This window comes from Crotalus tigris, unplaced genomic scaffold (assembly GCF_016545835.1).
Source record: "Crotalus tigris isolate CLP2741 ecotype Arizona unplaced genomic scaffold, ASM1654583v1 scf7180000017550.10884619, whole genome shotgun sequence".
Taxonomy (NCBI): domain Eukaryota; kingdom Metazoa; phylum Chordata; class Lepidosauria; order Squamata; family Viperidae; genus Crotalus; species Crotalus tigris.
Genome location: NW_024096468.1, coordinates 5,581,941 through 5,604,466, shown reverse-complemented (window position 1 = coordinate 5,604,466; position 22,526 = coordinate 5,581,941). Strand labels below are relative to the sequence as shown.

General features: G+C 42.1%; 1 protein-coding gene across 2 annotated transcripts; it reads right to left on the bottom strand.

Annotated features, from left to right (window-relative positions):
* Nucleotides 1-902: 902 nt before the first annotated feature.
* LGALS9 (galectin 9) lies at nucleotides 903-22,302 on the bottom strand. Of its 2 annotated transcripts, none has more exons than XM_039341428.1 (9): nucleotides 22,114-22,302; nucleotides 15,029-15,117; nucleotides 12,933-13,140; nucleotides 11,474-11,593; nucleotides 10,203-10,247; nucleotides 5,822-5,866; nucleotides 3,656-3,744; nucleotides 1,989-2,151; nucleotides 903-1,219 (listed from the first exon to the last, which is right to left on the bottom strand). In XM_039341428.1, exons 1-9 carry the CDS (start codon nucleotides 22,141-22,143, stop codon nucleotides 1,073-1,075), a joined length of 936 nt encoding a protein of 311 aa, XP_039197362.1. In that variant the 5' UTR covers nucleotides 22,144-22,302; the 3' UTR covers nucleotides 903-1,072. The 2 variants fall into 2 exon arrangements, with proteins under 2 accessions (XP_039197362.1, XP_039197370.1); XM_039341436.1 differs by lacking the exon at nucleotides 22,114-22,302 and adding an exon at nucleotides 16,549-16,688.
* Nucleotides 22,303-22,526: the final 224 nt, after the last annotated feature.

The window sequence follows — 22,526 nt, the reverse complement described above, 5'->3', positions numbered from 1 at the left end:
TCAGTGCTCTGCAGGCGATGTCAGAACTGAAGAACCAACTCCAATTTTTAATTGATCCATATCCTGCTAAATTTGGAGCTTCTTTTGACAAAATGGGTATCACTTCTACTAGACACTGGGCTGTTTTTCACTGGGCCTTTTCCATCTGATCCCGTCCATCTAAGTGATCCACAAAGTTGCTAGGCTGCAATTCTTCACTGTCAGAGCAGTTGACCATCTCCATCCATCCATCCAAATTTGTTATAGTGGCCCAACTCCAATAGAGTCCATGTAGAATAGTGACCTTCCTAAACCAGATGATGGCTCCCCAGTCCCAGAAAGGCCATTCTATTTGCTTCCCCCAAAAGTATCATGAACAGCATATGGAGATAGCTAGGCTGAGTTGCTGATCCCACATGAAACACACATGACAAAGAAGAAAGTTTCTGAAAGTATGTGATTTGGCATCACTCTATAAAGAAGCAAAGGAACAAATGGCACAGAAATGACCAGTCTTTGCTCATTTGCTACTGTAACGAGGGCTGAGAAGTGGACCTCATCTTCTTCCAAACTATCTCCATTCTAAGGTTCAGCAGGAGGACCATCTGCTGAGAAGACAACATTGGGTTCCCCTGTGCAGGCCACTGACATCCCTGACCAATGCTTGTAAATTCAGAGACCGATTATTATTTTTTAAGCTGTTGTAGGCTTTTCAGCAGGCTAAATACTGCAACATCACCCAAATAAATTGGGCACTGTCCGTCAGGAATATTATTGATAGTTGGCTACTGAAATTCTTTTCCCATTTACTTAAATCAAGAGTCCAAAGCAGAAGAAAGGAAGGATATATTCCTGAAATTTCCATGTCTAACTCAGAACCAGATTTTCAGTTCACCATACTTGAGTCAGTAAACAAAACTAGATATGAACAAAACAAGTTTATTCATGCAATTAGATTGGAAGAAAAAAAATCTGAACTTATAGTTTTTCTAAACATTATCTGAAAGGAGCATTTATTCAAATTTTAGGTAGTAAAGCTCAACGTTTTCCGTCAATTGCACATCCATCCAAAAATGGGCCTCTACTGACGACTTTAAGCCTGGATATTGGTCACCATTATGTCTCCGTCCACTTCAAGCAGATTTATCTGGAGTAGGTTATGTGTGCGATGATTGTATTCAAACTGATGCTGTCCATTCACAGCCACCTTGAAACAGTGTGCTTCACACTGAATCCAGATCTACAAAGATAAAATGCATGTTTGTAATAACTTTAATGGGACCCCATAATATAACCCAGATATTTCAGTTTTTATTTTATTTAATTTGTATCACAAATTACCCATTTTGCAGTCAACAAACCAGCAAATGTGTTTCACAGAGGCATCTGCAAAAACTGATGATCTCAAGTCACTAAATGATGAGTATTCAGAATAACTAAAAGTAACCATGATACAGATTTTAACTCAGTCTGAGATTTTAACCTAATACATGTATTAGTACTACACCACAAATTTGACTACATTTCCATTTTACAAAATATTTAAATCAGAATAAATACATAGTAATATGGAAGAAATGTATATATTACATTATACTGTATTATTTATACATTGCATTATTTATACGATATATTAATAACATATTGTCATATATTATTTTATTTGGCAACTTATGTTGTGCTAACCATGGTTCTGACACTCATTTCTAGTTCAAGTTTAACAGTGATTAGTTGGTGATTAAATTTTGATTTGCTTTAGGTCCACCATAAAAATGGTTGTAAAATTGGGTCTGATAACATGATGGCTTGACTTATGACTGCACCAGCATATGACCAAAATTCCAGTCTTAATTGTGATTGTAAGCAGTGCAGCTTTTAAGAGAGTGTTGTTGTATGGGCGAACCGAGGCTTCTGAAATTCATGCATTAGGCTAGCCTAATAAATGCAAATTTAAGTCAGTTCACACAATCATTTGGCCTAGGTTGAGCAACCAAACTGCTTTGACTTACAGTAAAGGGTTGGCCACGCAACAGAGGCATCTCACAGGGCAGGTGTCGCTCTTCTGAACCCCAGCGCATGTTGAGGTTGGAGTTTCGAACAATCACGTTCTCATCAAACCGTGGATTGAGATGGAAAGCAGTATCGTTCCCTGCTTTCAGATTGATGTGGAACCTACATAAAAAGACCCAAATGTTGTGACGCAGAATAAACAGGAGACCCCACATCCAGAAACGACACAAGGAACATCCCAATTTCTGAAGATATTATATTGCTGATTCAAAAGCCATTATTTTTCTCATAGGAAGTTCCCACATGAACCTGGTGAGCAAGAATCTTTTTCCCAAATAGATTCTTTTTTTTAAGAGATCTGGAAAAAAGGGTTCACTTGATAGATGAAAGATAGATAGAGATGATAGACATAATGATAGATATAGATGATAGAAAGATGATAGTTGATAGATGATAGTTGATAGATATACATGATAAATGATAGTTGATAGCTGACAGATATAGCTACATGATATAGATAGATAGTTGATAGATGATAGACAGATGATAGATAGGTGAGATAGATAGATAGATAGATAGATAGATAGATAGATAGATAGATAGATAGATAGATAGATAGATGATATAGAGATAACATCATTCACCGTAATACATGGAGGGTAACTAGTAATGATTCTTTATTTTTAATTGCATTTAACAAAAAATAAAAGTACAGCGAAGTTCATTTTATCACACGTAGTGCTTTTGACATGGGTGTGTGCATGCCTGGATGCGTGTCCTTTCCACTCATTTTATTTCATAGGGCAAGGTAACAGATCTGAACAATAAGCTTTGATGACAAAGAGGTGTTCATTCTGTCACCCAACTGGCAGTGCTTTTGGCTGGCCAATTTTTTTCCTGGAAGGAATAAATTTCAGAAGTATGGCCAACTCACTCTAGGAACGCTGATGTTCCTTTGCAGTGTCTCTTTATCATCTCGCTTTATTTATTTTTTTTCAAACATTTATTTTTTATCACTAAAGATAAAATGCTAAATACAGAAAAGGATGGAGACTCATTTTACAGTCTGATAAATCTTAAAAGCCGTCCAGAGCTATAGCAGTGAGACGGGTGGGCATATACATTTAATAATAAAATAAATGCAATAATAAATTACAGCCATGCAGCATTTTTGACTGAAAGGGAAAATATGCTTCACAGGTCCGTTCTGCAACTTCTTAAAATTGCAGCAGCTTTTCTAGGAATCAGCGTGATTCAGGGGGGAAAAAAACATGTTATTTCAGGAGTTACTGACAGGTGCAACATTAGCGCCCTCATGTGTTACAAAACAGTTTTCCCTTTGAATTCAAACTGCTGCACAAATACCGGTATATTATCTTCAGTCACTGTATCTACGTCACAATCAATTTGTTGGTCTTTAAGATGTCTCAAGAGTTTTTGTTACATGTATGTACTTTACAGACATTTCAGGGTTATATTATAAATATTCTAGTAGATGATACCACTACTAGAATAATTATATGGTTTATATGCATTATATGGTTGTCTCTAAGGTGCTTTTTCAAAAGACAACTTAATTGTGCATCCCCAAACCATTCATTCGAAAGGAATTCAGACTAAAATCGTGTGGAAGGAAATTTTACCAATAATATTTCTTAGTCTTTACCTCTGGGCAGAAGGGGACACAGAACCGGAGATTATTATTGATTTGGATGGAAAAAGGCCTCCATAGATGGTAGCTCGGTAAGGGAGAGGCTGCAGAGAGAATACACACACAAAGCATATTAGATTTAATCTGCCTTTCCTTTCCACTTTGCATCATCAAATTATCAATCGGAGATCAACAAAGGCCAATTGTATAAGGGTGTTCAATAGAGTGGGTCTGAAAAAAATGTCAGATACCACGTCATAATCAAATAGTTTTGATCACCACAACGTAAAAAAGATGTTGAGACTAGAAAGAGTACAGAGAAGAGCAACAAAAATTATTAGGGGACTGGAGGCTAAAGCATATAAGGAACGGTGGCTGGAATTGGGTATGTCTAGTTTAATGAAGAGAAGGACGAGGGGGGACATGATAGCAGTGTTCCAATATCTCAGGGGCTGCCACAAAGAAGAGGGAGTCAAGCTATTCTCCAAAGCGCCTGAAGGCAGGACAAGAAGCAAGGGATGGAAACTAATCAAGAACAGAAGCAACCTAGAACTAAGGAGAAACTTCCTGACAGTTACAACAATTAACCAGTGGAACAACCTGCCTCCAGAAGCGGTGAATGCTCCAACACTGGAAGTTTTTAAGAAGAGACTGGACAGCCATTTGTCTGAAATGGTATAGGTTTACCTGCCTGAGCTAGATGACCTCCAAGGTCCCTTCCAACTTTATTATTATTATTATTATTATTATTATTATTATTATTATTATTATTATTATTAAATCCCTGCCCTCTTTAATGTGCGTGCTCATTCACATAAAAAGAGGACAGAGCTTCTATTGCCATGTTGACTGTTTTGACCTCCTCCTGGGGACATCTTTGATTATCCACCTAAGCGTAGCCTTTTCCCCTGAGAAAGCACCAATGGTTCTTCTTGGTCATAGCTGTAAATGTCCACTGATGGCCTTAGCCTCTGGCATCTTTCAGGTTTTTTTCCAGAGCACCAAGGCCTTACCGTGATTCTTAGAATTCTTTTCAAAAGGTTTTCAAGCTATTCAGATTTCCCACAATGCCCGAGTGGCCTAGTTAAATCTGGTGCATTATGAGAAATTCCGAAGATGCTCAAGTCTAGCCTGCAGCACTGATTCCTTCCTATTGCAGCTCTTATTAGAAAAAATACATCAGATTACTAAGGTTGGGTTCATACTGGTTCATTTTTATTAGATATCTTAGATTTATGCCCTCTTTTTCTTCTGGAGCCTCAGGGGACATATATAACACTCCCCCCTCCAATATCTTCACATAACAATGACACAATGAGGCTGGTTGAGCTGTGAGAGCACAGCGTGCCCAAAGCCCCCCATGGCAGGGGAGGGGCTTAAAGCGGAGTCCAACACCTAACTGCTACCTACTTTTGCTTTCACACAAGCTTAATCCTTAAAACACGTTAACGACTACCAGTTGCTGAGTTCCCGTACCCGGCACAGCATATACTAATCAACCATATTATGGCTGAATGCTTGGCAGGACTGCCATCATTTGCTTTTCACCTTCACTGTCAGTCTGCCATGAACTATGGGTGAGGGAGCTCAACGGGAGGGGGTTGACTACTTGGGGGAAAGTGAAACTAATGAAGACAGCTACTCATCATACCATCCAGAGGCACCAGCTCAAGGTCAAAATTCTGGGAATGGAATGCAATGGCTCCCCAACCTGCCCATTGAAACAACTATTCCCAAAACAATTTATTCAAATATAATTGAACAATAAGGGAGAGGGGGAGAGGAACTGGATTGGGAAAGTTAACCAGGGAATTTTGTCGGGCGAACTTTAGTTCTATACTGTAATCCACTTGGCTTTTAGTAAAAGTATATCTTTCACTACAAATGGAGTCGAAGGTTTTTCTCGACTAAAGGACCAGGTCAGGGCAGGTCTGACTGTGATAACCTGATTCACATAATATGTAAATATGGTGACTGGGTTCCCACGTTGAGCCAAACTTCCTACCACGCTCCTTTGTGCCCATTTCAGAGGATTCCTACCTGAGTAGTATCAGATCCCTAAATGTGTGGGACTTTTGACTCTCATAATTCCATGTTAGCCTCGGGTTGAAGTCCCTCATAATTGATGGGTTAGAAAAAAATGACTTATGTGCAAATATTGCTAATAGGATAAAGACTTACATAAATTTGTTGCTGAAAGCATTGTCCAATGGGATAGGCATTTGGCTGTGAACAAAACAGAACAGCAGTCAGGATTTTACATGCAAAGATTGTTTGTTTTTTTAAAATCCAAATATAAACATAAGCCAAACATTTATCAAAAAGCTTGGGAATCCAACAATTCCTTAAAGCAGAACTGATAGTAATTCCAACCCAGTAAGACATATTTTTAATCCTGGTTTCTCCTTTTCCTGCAAGAGTTAACTACTTCGTTTTGCCAGTTGCAAGATGTCTGCCATTCCAGTTACCCATAATGCCCTTTGACAACCTTACCTAGGAAATTTCAATAGCAGCTCACAGTGAGTACTCCAGTTCCGCCAAAGCTGCAGAGTATGGCAACATCACAGCCAGAATGCAAGGACCAGATCCAGCACGAGTAATAGTTTCCCAACCAAGAGCTTTTGACAGCTGTTGTCCTCGTGTTTCTTAACCTTGGCAACTTTTAAGATGTGTGCATTTTAATTCCCAAAATTATCCAGCAAGGATGAACTTGAGTCCACACATCTTAAAGTTACTAAGGTTGAGAAACACTGGACTGTGGACACTGATGCTAGTCTTGGTCTCAAATTCTTGGCAATTGTCTTCAAACATTTCCCGACAACCCATTCTGTTTTGTTTTGAAGTCTGCATATTTCATTTATGTCACTGTTTTTTTTTAGTCCAATAGCTTTTGCAGATTTCATACCAGTTGAAAAACCTGCCAGACCATTTTTAGCAGAGGCAAATTGGAAGAAATATGTAGACATCCAGTACAATCCACAAAGACACCATGTGCCTCATGATGTCATTGCATATCTTCCCTTTTGTGTCAACTGTACAGTGACACCACACAATGGGCTGCAATTCATTTTGCAACTCTCAGCTCTCCGAAGCAGAACCCAATTGTCATCTAACCCTGCCAATGTTTATGAATGAAATCTTTCCGTTCCCATCTCTCTGTTTCCCAAAACATTGCTCAGTTTGGTAGAGTCCTAAACAGTAAGGACTGTTATACTTTTAGCAGTTTGTATATATCTGTACAGGTAGTCCTCGAGTTACGAGTGTAATTGAGCCTGCCCATTCCACTTGTAACTTGAAAACTCATAAAGTGAATCGCCTGCCTCAAACGAGACCACTCCCTTGCTCGTTAAAATACCCGTGGCTCGTTAAGCGAACATGAGATATCTCAGGGCGGGGAAGGCCATGGAGGGCCTAGTGCTGGAACAGGCCCCAAAGGCCTTCCTGACCCACTAAGACAGAGGTGTCAAACTCAATTTCATTGAGGGCCGCATCAACATTGCGATTGCCCTCGGGGGGGCGGGGGTGTGTGGCCAGGGTGGGTGCGGCCTACTGGGTGGGTGTGGATGGAGTGGGTGTGGCCTACTGGGTGGGCATGGCCAGCTCTATATTGTTCACGCCAAGGGTGCCTGTGGGGGCCTGGGCAGGAGTGGGACAGATCTGAGGGTCTCTGGCAGAAGGGGGTGGGACTGGGGCAAGCGCCAAGGCATGGTCCATTTCTTCATTCCTCACAAAGTGTGACACCTCCCCAGCATGCACCCAGGGGGCGGGGCTGACGCGGCAGGGGCTGGTTTCTCGCTGTTTCTAGACGGCCTTGTGGAGCTAAGACTGAATGCATTTCAGCATAGAGGGCCACCACAAAATTGTATATTGGCTCCCGGCCGGCCTGGGCCAGGGCCAAGGCAGCAGGGGCCGTTCCCTCATTGTTTCCAGGATGGCTTCGTGGGCCACATGAAACCACTTTGCGGGCCGCATCCAGCCCCCGGGCCTTGGGTTTGACATGTCTGCACTAAGATACTGCATGCTTCCCCCTCCCTTCCTGCCGCGCCAGACTCACCTGGAAAAGATTTGTCTCCTCTCTGCTGTGCTTCCTGCTGCCACCCAGATTTGAGGCCGGGGAACACTTCTGCGCCCCCCGCAGCCCGATCGGGCTTGGAAAAAACCTCCAGAGCCAGGTTGGGCTGCGGGAGGACATGGAAGCATTCGCCAGTCTAAGATCCAGGTGTCAGCGGCCTGGAAAACGCCTCCGGAACCCAGATCAGGCCACGGTGGGGCACAGAAGTGTTGCCTGGCCTTAGATCCGGGTAGCAGCAGCCTGGAAAACGTCTTTGGAGACCGGATCTGGATGCAGTGGGGTGCAGAAGCGTCCCCTGGTCTTAGATCCGGGCAGCAGAGGCCTGGAAAATGCCTCCAGAGCACATGGAAGCATCCCCCAGCTTCGGTTCCATTCTCTGTTGCAGAGAACAGAGGCCTAAAGTACCATGAGATCATGAGAGATCAGTAACGTGAGATCTCACCCCACTGATCTTGCGTTCCTTTAGGCCTCCATTCTCTGCAAATGCACCGAAGGCCTGGAGCAGCCAAGAAAGCGAAGGATCTTGATCTTTGCAGGGTGAGTATTGAAGGCCTGGTGCCTAGAGAGACCCGGGACAGGGGTGGGAGGGAGGGAAGAACCATGGTGAATGTTGCAGAGCCACTGCTGTCGCTCGTAAGGGCGAATAATTGCTGTGGTGCTGCAATATTTGTAATTTCGGGACTTGCTTGTAAGCACTAGGGGTGCTCATCACGCAACTTTGAACGAGCATTAAGTGACGCTTGTGATTTGGGGATTACCTGTATGCTCTTATTGCTAACATGTATTGAGCTCCACCTAGTGGCCAAAGATAAAACCTTTCATTGTTTAGAAAGTTGCTTTTAGTAGTGTTTTGACCCTTCCATAGTGCCCATCTTCCCATCCTCCCTCATTCTAGGGGAAAAAACCAGGTGCATCCTGAGAAGCCAGACATTCTGAGGAAACAGAATCACCTGCTTCCAGAACCCCGTCTAATCTGTGGTGCATCTTCATCAGAGAACAAAAATCCATGTTCCATATACATAGCACTGCTGATGAGACTTGGACTTTATCCATATTTGTTAATTGTTACACTCACCAGCAACTCAATATTGTTTATTCTGTATTCAGGTTCTTACTGCATGTGTTTCTATTCTTCCCCAGTTTCACCATCCTGTTCCTTTAATAAAGCATCAAGATCTACCTATATGGTCTGGTTTATTGAATAAACAGTTTAACACAGTGGTGGGATTCAAATATGTGAACAACCAGTTCTCTGTGTAGATGCCGCTTCCGGAAGTCCATTCTGGGCCTGGGCAACAAAATATTAGCTACCGGTTCTGCCGAACTGATGTGAACTGGCTGAATCCCACCATTGGTTTAACTGCATGTCGAGCTACACACAAGGTAATGCAGGGGTCTTCAAACTTGACCCTTTTATGACTTGTGGACTTCAACTCCCAGAATTCCTCAGCCAGGCACGCTGGCTGAGGAATTCTGGGAGTTGAAGTCCACAAGTCATAAAAGGGCCAGGTTTGAAGATCCCTGAGATAATGTGTAGTGAGGACAGAACAAGGGCCATACCACTTTGCTCTGCAGGAAAGGGGTGCAGTTATTGAATGTGACCTGTCTAAGCAAAGACCAACAATAATAATACACATAAAGATCAATATCTAGAGTCTGTCTTACAATATTATTTAACCTGCAGGATGAGGGATTGTATCTCTATATATGTAGACTTTGACTTATGATCGTAACTGAGACCCCATGCAGCAAATGTGGCAGGCATTTTCTGCTAGAAACTGGAAATTAACTCTAGTTTCCTGCAAAAACATAAATCATGGTTATATGATCAAGGATGCTGCAAATGGCCATAAATGTAGGCCTGTTGCCAAGTGCGCAAAATGTGGTTATGTGACTGTGGGTGCAGGAGGAAGTGATGTTGGAAATTAGAATCGGGGTCATAAGGAGCTTTTTTGGATTCTGCTGTAACTTTGAATGGTTGTTAAGTCGAGGACTACCTGTTACTATCTCAAAACTAATTCAGGCCAAGTATGTTTAAGTTAAAGATTTTTTTTATTTTTTTTTATTTGTTTGCTTGTTAGATCTTTCATTTAGGAGCATTCCTTTCCCTCAAGTCTCTACTACAACAACCCTATGGGGCAAGTTGGTCTGTCAAACAATAGGTGGCCCTATGCCATCCAGTTTTGAAACTGGGATTTTCTTAGTCTAACACAGGGGTCTTCAAACTTGGCAACTTTAAGACTTGTGGACTTCAACTCCCAGAATTTGTCAGCTAGCCAGGGCTGGCTGAGGAATTCTGGAAGTTGAAGTCCATAAGTCTTAAAGTCCTAACATCTTAATCACTTCACCACACTGGCTAATACTACTTCATCTTATTTCTCTAATTCCTTCTCCATGGTGTAAGAACAATTACTATAGGGGAGAAAAAAGGAGACATTTCCATAAATTTCTTCTTTTTTGTTTTTTTAAGAAAAGAACTGTACGTCATACCTGTGAGAATGTTGGGAAAATTGGGTTGGAACAAACTGGATAGGTCTGGGGAAAAAAAAAACAGAATCAAAGGAAATTATATGAGCAAGTATCAGAAGGATGAGCTATCTCTAGATCAGTCTTTCTGAACCTGAGCAACTTTAAGATGTGTAGACTTCAACCCCCAGAATTCCTCAGCCATTGAAAAACATTTCTTAGATAGTACAGATAGTGTTGCTTAATGAGCAGTCATTTAGTGATTGTCCAAGATTACGACAACCCCCCGAAGATACTTATAATCTGGTTTCTGAGTTCCGACAGAGGTATACGCACACCTCTAGTCACATGACCACATTTTGGGCACTTGGCAACTGGCTCACTTTTCATCAGTTGTAGTGTTCCATGGTCGTGTGACTGCAATTTATTTTTTTTGGCTGGTTTCTGCAAAACACGCCCATAGGAGTGGACTCACTTTACGACTGCAGCTTTCACTTTACAACTGCTGCGCTTGCTTAACAACTGTCACAGAAAAAGTTTGTAAAATCAGGTCAGCCGTGTGAGTGCCACAACTTATGACTATTGTGCCTTATGATAGAAATTCTAGGCTCCATTACAGTCGTAAGTGGAGGATTGCCTGTAATTACAATACAAAAATGTGGTACTTTCTGATATCTTCTCACAACAATCCCCCTAAAATTCAAAAGATAGAGAGGTGCTCCCCCCAAAAATCAAGATGGCAACTAATTACATGCCATCACAATTGTGTCTCCATTGAAGTGCATCATGTCTGTGACATACATAAGGGATTGTTGACATTAGGCCATTATCTTGACTTTTTTTAAATCTTCTTCCAATAGCAATAGCACTTAGACTTATATACCGCTTCACAGTGCTTTACAGCCTCTCTAAGTGGTTTACAGAGTCAGCACATTGCCCCCAACAATCTGGATCCTCATTTTACTGATCTCGGAAGGATGGAAGGCTGAGTCAACCTTGAGCCGGTGAGAATCGAACTGCCAAACTGCAGGCAGCCAGCAGTCAGCAGAAGTAGCCTGCAGTACTGCATTCTAACCACTAGGCCACCCTGGCTCATAGCCACTGTGCCAAATCACTCAGGAAACTGTCAGAAAATCTTTCCCTTATTCAAAGACTGGAAGGAAAGGGGAAAGGCATATATTTCCCCTGTCTAAATTCTCCACACATTTAATCTCAAGAAAAATAAGTGTACCCGTTTATCAGAGGAAAGGTAGGAGAGGTGTTTTATCAATAAAATAAATGAATAAAATACATACAATTGGACCTTGGAAGCTGATTGAGACCACATCTAGTTCTCCTGATATTCCAATGGTATCTACCCGGGAAAGAGGGATCCTGTGCTTGAATTCCAAATATTGCTTTCCATCTACAAGAACCTGGCACACACAGAAGGGAGCAACTTGTCATATCAAGTCACAACAAGAACAACAACAACAGAGAAGGAAATGTCTGTGGAGATTCTCGATCATCCAACAATAGCACTCAGACTTATACACTGCCCCATGGTGCTTTACAGCACTCACTGGATGGTTTACAATGTCAGCATATGGCCCCCCAACAATCTGGGTCCTCACTTTACTGACCTCAGAAGGATGGAAGGCTGAATCAACCTTGAGCCAGTCAGGATCGAACTGTGGGCAGAGTTAGCCTGCAATACTGCATTCTAACCACTGTGCCACCAGGGCTCCAGGTCATGGTTGTCCCAAAGGTGCTTTTCCAAAGGCAATTGGACTTCTTTGTTTTTTTCTTTTGAAAATGTTTCGCTTCTCATCCAAGAAGCTTCTTCAGTTCTGATCTGAAGAACTGAAGAAGCTTTTTGGTTCAGAAGCAAAATGTTTTCAAAGAAAAAAACCCAAGGAAGTCCAGTTGCCTTTTGGAAAAAGCACCTTTGGGACAGCAGAGAAGGATAAAAAACAACGATTGAACCCACCTAACCGGCTAACCCGTTAGTAAGCTATGAATAAGGCCAACGTGAAGGTCACAAACCATGTTTTAGAAATGACAAGGACTAGATTCCCCCAAAATACTTAAACCAAGTTGAGATTACTGGTGATCCTTGACTTAACAACCGATTGCTTAGTGATGGACAAGCCAAATAGTACTTACAATCTTGTTGCAAAGTTACAAGAGCCACCTTTCTCTCCCAGTTGTGTTTTGGGCACTTAGCAGCCAGTCGGCATTCACGGTCTTTTGCAACATCGCACTGTCATGTGACTGTGATTTACGATGTTTATGTACAAAATCAGCGTTTACTCCCAATTTTCGGCAAAAATGGCCCATAGTAAAGAACGGGTTCTTTACTTAATGAACATTGGAAAAAAGGCCGTAAAAACAGGTCCAATCATGTGATGACCTACATTATGACGGTCACAACCTATGACCATAATGGGCAGGCTCCACTGTATGGAACATTCAGACATAACTTGTTAAGACCCTCAATGGATTGCTCTGTGAGGGAGATGGTTCTAAAATGATAAATAAAAATAAAAGTCTGATCAAAGCTCAATGGGTTCATGTGTGCATTGATGGGCCTATTTTACCACTTGAGATAGCAGTTTTGCAGTCAGCAAGGGATGTTTTGAGACATTTTGTATTTCACACATTTTGGAAAATGCTTTTCTATTGGTACGAAGTAAAAATCGATGACCAAACTATTTGTATGCTTTAAAAAAGATGATGATTAAAACCCATAAAGAGGACCTATCGTCTTCGTACCACATAGGAGTTGATTTTCACAAGAAATCGGATCTCAAAAGGTTGTCCTTTGCGGAAAACCATATCATATTTCCTTTCTTCTTGCTGCCAGCTGCCCTTTTCGTGTGAATTGCATACAGCACAGTTCTCATCAAAACGGACGTTGAAATGGAACGCAACATCTGATCTGGGCATTTGGCAACTGCCACACTGAAAGTCAACCTGGAATCTGCACAGAGAGCAAGAAAGAGAAATAATCTGGATGAGAACCAGGCGATATTCAGGTAAATTGAAGAAAGAAGAAGAAGAAAGAAGGCCCTGGCAAAACACTTACAAATCATATTTTTATTCATTTGTTCCACTCTACCACTGTTTCTCAACCTTGGCCACTTGAAGATGTATGAACTTCAACTGCCAGAATCCCCAGCCAGCATCTGAACATTCCCTAGGTTGGGAAATACTGCCTCCATAGGCTTAAAAGGCTAAATTTAATCTGTGTCTTTGGAACAATCTTGAACTGAATACACTCAAAACTGTAGAGATGATAGTAGATTTTAAGAGAATCCTGTCATGGCCCCATTGGAACCCAGTGCACAAGCCAGAAAGAGGGCTGTGAAAACATCTACAGACCCCACATATCCTGGACACAAACTGTTTCAACTTCTTCCCTCAAGACGACGCTCCAGAGCATTGCACACCAAAACAACTAGATACAAGGACAGCTTTTTCCCCTATACCACTACTCTGCTAAGCAACTAATTCCCACAACATTGTCTTATGCCCCTGGGATGTCAAAATACCCTAGTAGGGCTGTATTACTATTATCCTTCTCATCTTTCCTATTACCTATTTCCTTAGCTTCTTATGACTATTACTTTGTTGTTTGTATCTTATGATTTATGTTGATTGTTTTTATTTAGTAGTCTAGTATGATTTACGTTTTGCTTATTTAGTATCCTATGACTATCACTGAATTTATGACTTATCACTTTGTTGCTTGTATGTACACCAAGAGTTTATGCACTGGAGATAAATTCCTTGTGTGTCCAATCACACTTGGCCAATAAAGAATTCTGTTCTATTCTGTTCCGTTCTGTTCCATTTCATTCCGGGCTAGGCTAGGTTAGGCTATTCTTATTTTGCAATACAAACCCACAAAAATAGGAGCTAAAATTTCAAAGTGATACACCCTTCATACAAGTAGTCAACTTACGGCCGGCTGCTTAGCAATTGTTTGAAGTTACAATGTTGCTCCACAGGGCTACTTATGAACCAATTCCAAACTTTGAACAGTTGAGTTCCATTTTGGGCATTTGGCAACCGGCCTGCATTTATAGCTATTTGTAGCATCCTGTGGTCACATGACCATGTTTTATGACATTTTTGCTAAAAACTAGCAGTTACTTTCACAGTTTGGGGCAAAACCAGTCTATAGTGAATGATTGGTTCGCTTAATGATTGCTGCAAAAAAACTTGCAAAATTGGGTCAGTCACATGGATAACCTGCTTTACAACCATCAAAAGACAGGCTTCATTACTGTTGTAAGTTGAGAACTATCTGTGTTTCTATCATGTGCATAAAGAGACATGCTCCTCATTTAATTTTTAAGATTTTCAAACAGATTTAGTTAAAAGACATTTTTTATTCTATACAAAACTATACAGTCCTACACTTTACAGCAGGGATGGGGGACCGTGGCCCTTTTAGGACTTGTGGACTTTAACTCCCAGAATTCCTGAGCCAGCCAGGTCCTTAAATCATAAAAGAGCCATGGTTCCCCAACCCCGTTTTACAATATGAATATGTTGGGAACGAATTGTTTAAGAAGTGTTTGTATCATAAAGCAACGTGAATGAAGGTTCCAACTGACCAGCAATTTCTTTGTAATTTGTAAAACTTCTAATCTGTCAGAAAAGCATCGTTTTGTCTAAGGACTCACTCCCATCGATGCCCGGATGGTAGATGATGGTTATACAACATGGACTGAAAGGTCCACTTTGTTCAGAGATGGAGCTGTCTTCACTGGTTCCATGGCAATCCAGATAGTTTGAAAAGACTTGGATTTTTTGATGGATCTTCCCATCCCCTCCTTTTCTCCTCCACTTGAATGACTCACCTTTTGCAGGACTTCAAAACACTTCCGGAGACTAATATGGTCATCCCATCTTTGAGGCCACCATAAATCGGACCGCTAAAGGGAACACTCTGACCAGAAGTTAAAAGAAGAAAAAAAAGCCATTAAATGCAGAATCTGCTGCAATTCAAAGATATTAATTCAACTGGTTCATGAATAAATGCCTGGGAAACATAATAGCATTTTTGCCCCCATCCTCCCCCAAGAGGCTTTTAAACACTTTTTTTCAATCTCAGAACTTTCAAAATGTATGGACTTCAATTCCCAGCATTCCCCAGGTCCATCACCAGTAATGGTTTGCCCAAAAAAGAGCTCTTGACAACTCTTAAACCAGTATTTTTCAACCCCTGGGGCACTTTAAGATGTGCGGACTTCATCTCCCAGAATTCCACAGACAGAGTGCAGCCTGAAGAATTCTGGGAGTTGGTCCACACCTCGTAGGGTAGGGTAGGGTAGGGTAGGGTAGGGTAGGGTAGAGTAGAGTAGAGTAGAGTAGAGTAGAGTAGAGTAGAGTAGAGTAGAGTAGAGTAGAGTAGAGTAGAATAGAATAGAATAGAATAGAATAGAATAGAATAGAATAGAATAGAATAGAATTACCTGGCTCAACAATACTAACTATGAGAGGGATCTAGGAGTCCTAGTGGACAACTACTTAAGTATGAGCCAACAGTGTGCTGCAGCTGCCAAAAAAAGCCAAACAGTTCTAGGCTGCATTAACCGAGGGATTGTATCAAGATCACATGAAGTGTTAGTACTACTTTATACTGCTTTGGTAAGACCACATTTGGAATATTGCACCCAGTTTTGATGTAATATAATGATATAATGATATTTATAATGATATAAAAAAGACGTTGAGGCCCTAGAAAGAATGCAGAGAAAAGCAACAAAGATGATTAGGGGACTGGAGGCTGAAACATATGAAGAATAGTTGCAGGAATTGGACATGTCTAGTTTAGGACTAGGGATGATATGATAGCAGTGTTCCAATATCTCAGGGGCTGCCACAAAGAAGAGGGCATCAAGCTATTCTCCAAAGCGCCTGAAGGCAGGACAAGAAGCAATGGATGGAAAGTAATCAAGGAGAGAAGCAACCTAGAACTAAGGAGAAATTCCTGACAGTAAGAACAATCAGTGGAACCACTTGTGGGTGCTCTGTCACTGGAGGTTTTTAAGAAGAGATTGTCGGGAAGGGTATAAGATCTCCTGCTTGAGCAGGGGGGTTGGGCTGGAAGACCTTCAAAGCCCCTCCCAATTCTCTTATTCTGTATTCTGCTTATGGGTCAAATCATCTGGTGACACTTCAGCGATGTCAAGTATGACCAAATTAAAAAAAAAAATCAACTTGCAATCTCCACCCTTCTTGCTACGCTCTATAATTAAGCTAAGCAAGGATCAGCTTGAAGCAGTCTGCAAGCAGCACTCACTGGAATGGGGAGGGGGGGCTGTGACAGGAGTCAGTAGAATGGGGGAGCAACGGTCCCCCCCACCTCCTTACCTACCGTTAACCACATGCTGTTTCTGCAAGCCCCCCCCCAGAGGATAATCTTTGACTTATTTTCGCTTATTTTTTACGCTGGCAGTGCTGCGAGGGGAGCCCCTTTCCTGCGCCTCTACTTCCCTGTGCTTGGGACACAGTTGATTTCCGCTCAAGCACTTGATAATGAAACTGCTCCACCCTTTTCCCCCCTCCCCCTTCCTCAGATTCACTCCTCCAAGCCTGCAGCAGCTGCTTTGCAAAAAAAAAAAAAAAAAGCTGGGAAGCAGCACTCTCTTTTTCCAGGAATGCCCACAGACAAGTCTTCCCAGAAATGATCAAATCCCCATGGAAGGGAGAAAAAGGTTTAGACCCATCACACCAGGCTGTTCATTTTTCTTCTATCAGTGTGTGATTGGCTATATTTAGCTAGTGTTTGCATTTTCATAAATTGGAGCCGTTCCTCATGATTTTTTCTCAAGTGTTTAACCCACTTTTATTATGTTTATAAATAACTAAATACTAAAAAGAAGACGTCACCCTGCCAACAAAAGTGCGTATAGTCAGGACCATGGTTTTCCCAGTTGCAATGTATGGCTGTGAAAGTTGGACCATAAGAAAGGCTGAGCGCCAAAGAATTGAGGCCTTTGAACTATGGTGCTGGAGAAGACTCCTGCGAGTCCCTTGGACTGCAAGGTGATCAAACCAGTCAGTTCTAGAGGAGATCAACCCTGACTGCTCTTTAGAAGGCCAGATCCCGAAGTTGAAACTCAAGTTCTTTGGCTACTTAATGAGAAGGAAGGACTCACTGGAGAAGAGCCTAATGGTGAGATAGATTGAGGGCAATAGAAGAAGGGGACGACAGAGAATGAGGTGGCTGGATGGAGTCACTGAAGCAGTAGGCGTGAGCTTAAATGGACTCCAGAAGATGGTAGAGGACAGGAAGGCCTGGAGGAACGTTGTCCATGGGGTCGCGATGGGTCGGACATGACTTCACAACTAACAACAACAACAAATAACTTGAGGTGGCCAGCATGATCTAATAGTCTTTCTTCCTCCAATTTTGTTAGAAAAAAGGTTTGAAAGTAAACCTTTGCTTGCTACAAAATGCCAGCTCAGATCCTCATCCAGCAAAGTTCAGAGTTAGAACGTCAAACATAGAATAATAGGGTTGGAAAGGATCTTGAAGGTTTTCTAGTCCATGGGTCCCCAACCCCCTGTCTGTGATATGCCAGAAACCGGGATGCCCATACAAGCAAAGCCCCATCTGGGGGATCAGGCAGCACATGAAACCATGCCCCCTCCAGGCCACGGAAAAACCTCTCACCACAAAACCGGTCCCCAATGCCCAAAAGGTTGGGGGGTCACTGTTCTAGTCTAACCCTCTGCTCACGGCAGGAGATACCATTCTGGACTTTCTTTGATCTTCGAGAACTCATCTGGTTCTCCAGTTCATTTAAGCATCTCTTTATCAAAATAATTCGCCTCTGGCCCCCTGTTTAATCAGCCTTAAAGTTCTTATCCAATCTTATCTGATAAGATTAAATTAAATGGCTCTTCCTCACACTCCTGATAGCCAGATTTTGAGCCATACGAAAACTCTGCTTGTAAGAACACAACAGTAGACTTGGTGGACCATATAATTTTATTTTGTGAATTGTATTCTGATCTGAGACAAACTAAGACTAGACTAGAACTCACAGTCTCCTGGTTTCTAATTTGGTGCCTTAATCGCTAGACCAGCAGCTCCCAAACTTTTCTATACCCCACACCCCTAGAATGCTTCTGATATATTCTCACACCCCTTACAAACGTTTGAAATAATGGCAATGAATTATGCACATACACTATAATTTTGAAAACCCAAGTTTTCGCACCGCCTGGAATATCATCTCGCACCCCTGGTTGAGAACCCCTGCACTAGACAAAGTTGCTCTCAGAAAAAGTTATGTGGACTTCAACTTTCAAAATCATGCTGGCTGGGCAATTTTGGGACCTGACGTCCATACAATTAAAGCATGTTTTGCTGGGGAATTCTCAGCCGAAATTTATTTATTAAATTTTTATGCCACCCTTCTTCCCTAAAGGTGACTCTGGGTAGCTTGCAAGAACTCCACACATCTTTAAGCATGACTGGCTGGGGAAATTTGGGAGTTGAAGTTCACACATTTTAAAGCTGCCTAGGTTGATAAAACACCACCTTAAGAGATTTGGAACAGCAGGATGATTTTGCCAAAAGGGGCTTTTTAGTTTTAGAGCAGTGGTTCTCAACCTGTGGGTCGGGACCCCATTTGGGGTCGAACGACCATTTCACGGGGATCGCCAAACAACGCAGTCTGCCATTTCCCCCCCCCCCTTTCCTTAGCTGTGCTACTCCCTTTTATTCTATTGGCTTTTGAAAGCCAATAGAATAGACTCTCTTGAACAGAATCTAATTCTATTGGCTTTCAAAAGCCACTAGGAATTGTCCAGGCTGTCTCTGCCCTGCTGAGCCCACCAAAAGTCCCATTCTGAAAATGGTGCTGCACCAGTTGAGTAGTCCTCGATTTATGACCGGTTGAGTAGTCCTCGACTTACGACCGGTTGGGGGTCGCGGCATTAAAAAGGTTGAGAACCACTGTTTTAGAGTTTACTACAAATCAAGCAAGTTCCCCTCCCTTAAAAAATTCCCCTTACTGGGAAGGGAAATGAAACAGACCTCGTGCTTGAAAGGAACTGAAACAGAAACCATAGAAGTGGGAAGGAGGTGTCTTTGTGCAAAAATGATGTTGTGGCAGTTGATGCCGTCTGCAACTGTTACTGAGTGATTTGATTTGTGCGACCGCCCATCTTAAAACACAACTCTGGGTGGCTCACAAGAAAATAAAACCCAGAGCTAGATCAATCATAAAAATGTTCAATTATAAAGTCATGCTTTAGACCAGTGGTTCTCAACCTGTGGGTCGGGACCCCATTTGGGGTCGAACGACCATTTCACAGGGGTCGCCAAATAACGCGGTCCGCCATTTTTTTTCCCCTTTTTCTTAGCTGTGCTACTCCTTTTATTCTATTGGCTTTTGAAAGCTAATAGAATAGACTCTTGAATAGAGTCTAATTCTATTGGCTTTCAAAAGCCAATAGGAATTGTCCAGGCTGTCTCTGCCCTGCTGAGCCCGCCAAAAGTCCCATTCTGCAAACGGTGCTGCACCAGTTGAGTAGTCCTCGACTTACAACCGGTTGAGTAGTCCTCGACTTACGACTGGTTGGGGGGTCGCGGCATTAAAAAGGTTGAGAACCACTGCTTTAGACCCCACCGTTTTGTTTGTACTTCAAATGCTTCAATAAAGGACTTTTTGGAACATCATGGGTATGTGTTGCATATACACAGCTCTATGCAGGTGTTTGGTATGAAAGTGTATATGTTGTATGGGTAGGACGAAAAAAGAAGGCAGAAGCTACCAGGGAGGGGACTGCAACTCCCAGAATTCTTTAGCGAACCATTCCCTAAGTAGGGAATTCTGGGAGTTGAAGTCCATAACATCTTAACATTGCTGAGGTTGAGTAACACTGACTTAGAGGCCTGAACCAAGATGCCATCTTAAGGGTAGAAAAATGCCCCCCTCTCTGGAGCTGAGAAGGAGTTAAGAAACACTGTTCTAAACAAAGCAGCACCATTGCTTGATCTGTGAGCATGTATCTTGAAGGAAACAGGCCAATATCTCCATCCTTAAGCAAACAACTTAGAATAGAGCTGGGAGGGAACTTGGAGGTCTTCCAGCCTAGCATCCTGCTCAATTGTCCTCACTGTTAGGAAGTTGCTCCTTAATTCCAGATTGCTTAATTGTTGTTGTTGTTAGTTGAGAAGTCGCGTCTGACCCATTGCGACCCCATGGACAATGTTCCTCCAGGCCTTCCTGTCCTCTACCATCTTCTGGAGTCCATTTAAGCTCACGCCTACTGCTTCAGCCACCTCATTCTCTGTCGTCCTCTTCTTCTCTTGCCCTCCATCTTTCCCAGCATTAGGCTCTTCTCTAGTGAGTTCTTCCTTCTCATTAGATGGCTTTTTAGTTTTAGAGTTTACTACAAATCAAGCAAGTTCCCCTCCCTTAAAAAATTCCCTTCCCTTACTGGGAAGGGAAATGAAACAGACCATGTGCTTCAAAGGAACTGAAACAGAAACCACAGAAGTCGGAAGGATTTGTGCAAAAATGATGTTGTGGCAGTTGATGTCGTCTGCAACTGTTACTGAGTGATTTGATTTGTGCGACCGCCCATCTTAAAACACAACTCTGGGTGGCTCACAAGAATAAAACCCAGAACTAGATCAATCATAAAAATGTTCAATTATAAAGTCATGCTTTAGACCCCAACCTACCCAAAGTACTTGAGTTAATTCCAAACAATTAATTAACAATTAATTAATAATTCCAAACCAGACAGCCAGTGTACAGGATGTCTGACCGGTCACTTAATAACTGCATGACATTCAAAAGGGTGTTTACAATCCAAATTCAAAGTTCTGACTGACACACAGATACACACACACGCCATATGTTTGCATTGAGGGTGCTTGGCAACCAGCCCGTATTTGCGGTGGATGCCAAACTAGAATTTTATTTTGTTTGGCTTCTTTAGTATACACATTTAATAAATTATTACTTTTACTTATGCAGTCATTAAAATTCATGTGTCACCGTTCAGAAACAGGCTTTTCATCAAGTGTCAGATAGTTCCAACAAAGATAAAGCAGCTCCAGAAGAGAAAGAACAATTTTAGAATCAAGCCTTTTCATGAAACCAGAAAATGTGTTTTGCTACATAATTTAATTTTTGTTCCTGTATTGGTAGCTCAGTAGGATTCAGCTGATTGTTTTTACTATGTTTCCTAAGTTTTAAAGTATTGTTTTGGATTTCTTGCTTGGAAAAGATAAAAATGAAGCTTTAATTTTTGGATTTATGATTATAGAAATACTGTGTATTTATTGGACACACACACACGTATTATACCTAGGTGTAAACTCGGAGTAAGAATTATTTTCTTAAATAATTCTATTTTGATGTCTAATTTGTTTATCTGATGTTTTTGTGCTTTTATTTTAATTAGGAGTAAGAGATTATTTTTACTACATATTTACATCTGTACTGAAGAAAGTGCCAAGTAAATCTCTCTATTTTGTCACTTTTTAACTTTCCCCCCCTTTTGATCTCCTTTCTCTCATGTTTTTCCTTTTTTGTTATTTTGCATTTCATCTCTCTTTGAAACTTAATAAAGTCGATTTAAATAAAATAAAATAAAATATTACATAAAAAATAAACTCCTGGTTCTGCTGGGGTGGGGGGGTGGGGGTGGGGGTCTTCTGCTTGTGCAGGGGGGGCTGGACTAGAAGACCTATAACATCCCTTCCAATTTTGTTATTCTGATAAAGAAAGGGTGAATTGTGTTGTAGAAGGCCACGGAACCTGACTTTGGCTAAATCACGATTTTGGCTAACTTGGAAGCGCACCCCGGGAACAGCCAGCCACAAGATACTGAATTAGAGAATGCATGGTAAAGGGGAGGGGGGGGAAGAGAGCATGGAAATCCCTTTCCATCTCTTCTTAAACCAACTTACCGGTTTGAAATAAGGCGACTGCAAGGCCATTTTCGGCAACTGGGACCGGAATCCGAGGAAGAAGGGGAAATTCTTTCAAGTTTGGCGATATGACTTCCTCCTACCACCGAAGGATAACCAAATCCTCGCAGATGCGGCGTCACGCTCGAATGGAGCAGAACGGAGCCGCGAAGCGAGGGGGTAAAAGAAAGGGCGGAGCCTGCCTGGAGATGGGGGAGGCGGGGGCGCGGGCGGGGGAGGAGATCAGTCGGGAGGGGAGGTGGGTGCTGCTCCCAAAGTGGCCGAAAGTGGCTTGAAAGTGGCCGGGGGGGGGGGAAGGGGTTCTGGTTACGCGATCTGCTTGCCTCCGTTCCCACGACCCCTCAATTTTCCACCCCCTCTCTGGTTTTTCCCCATCGCTAGTCACGGAGGGG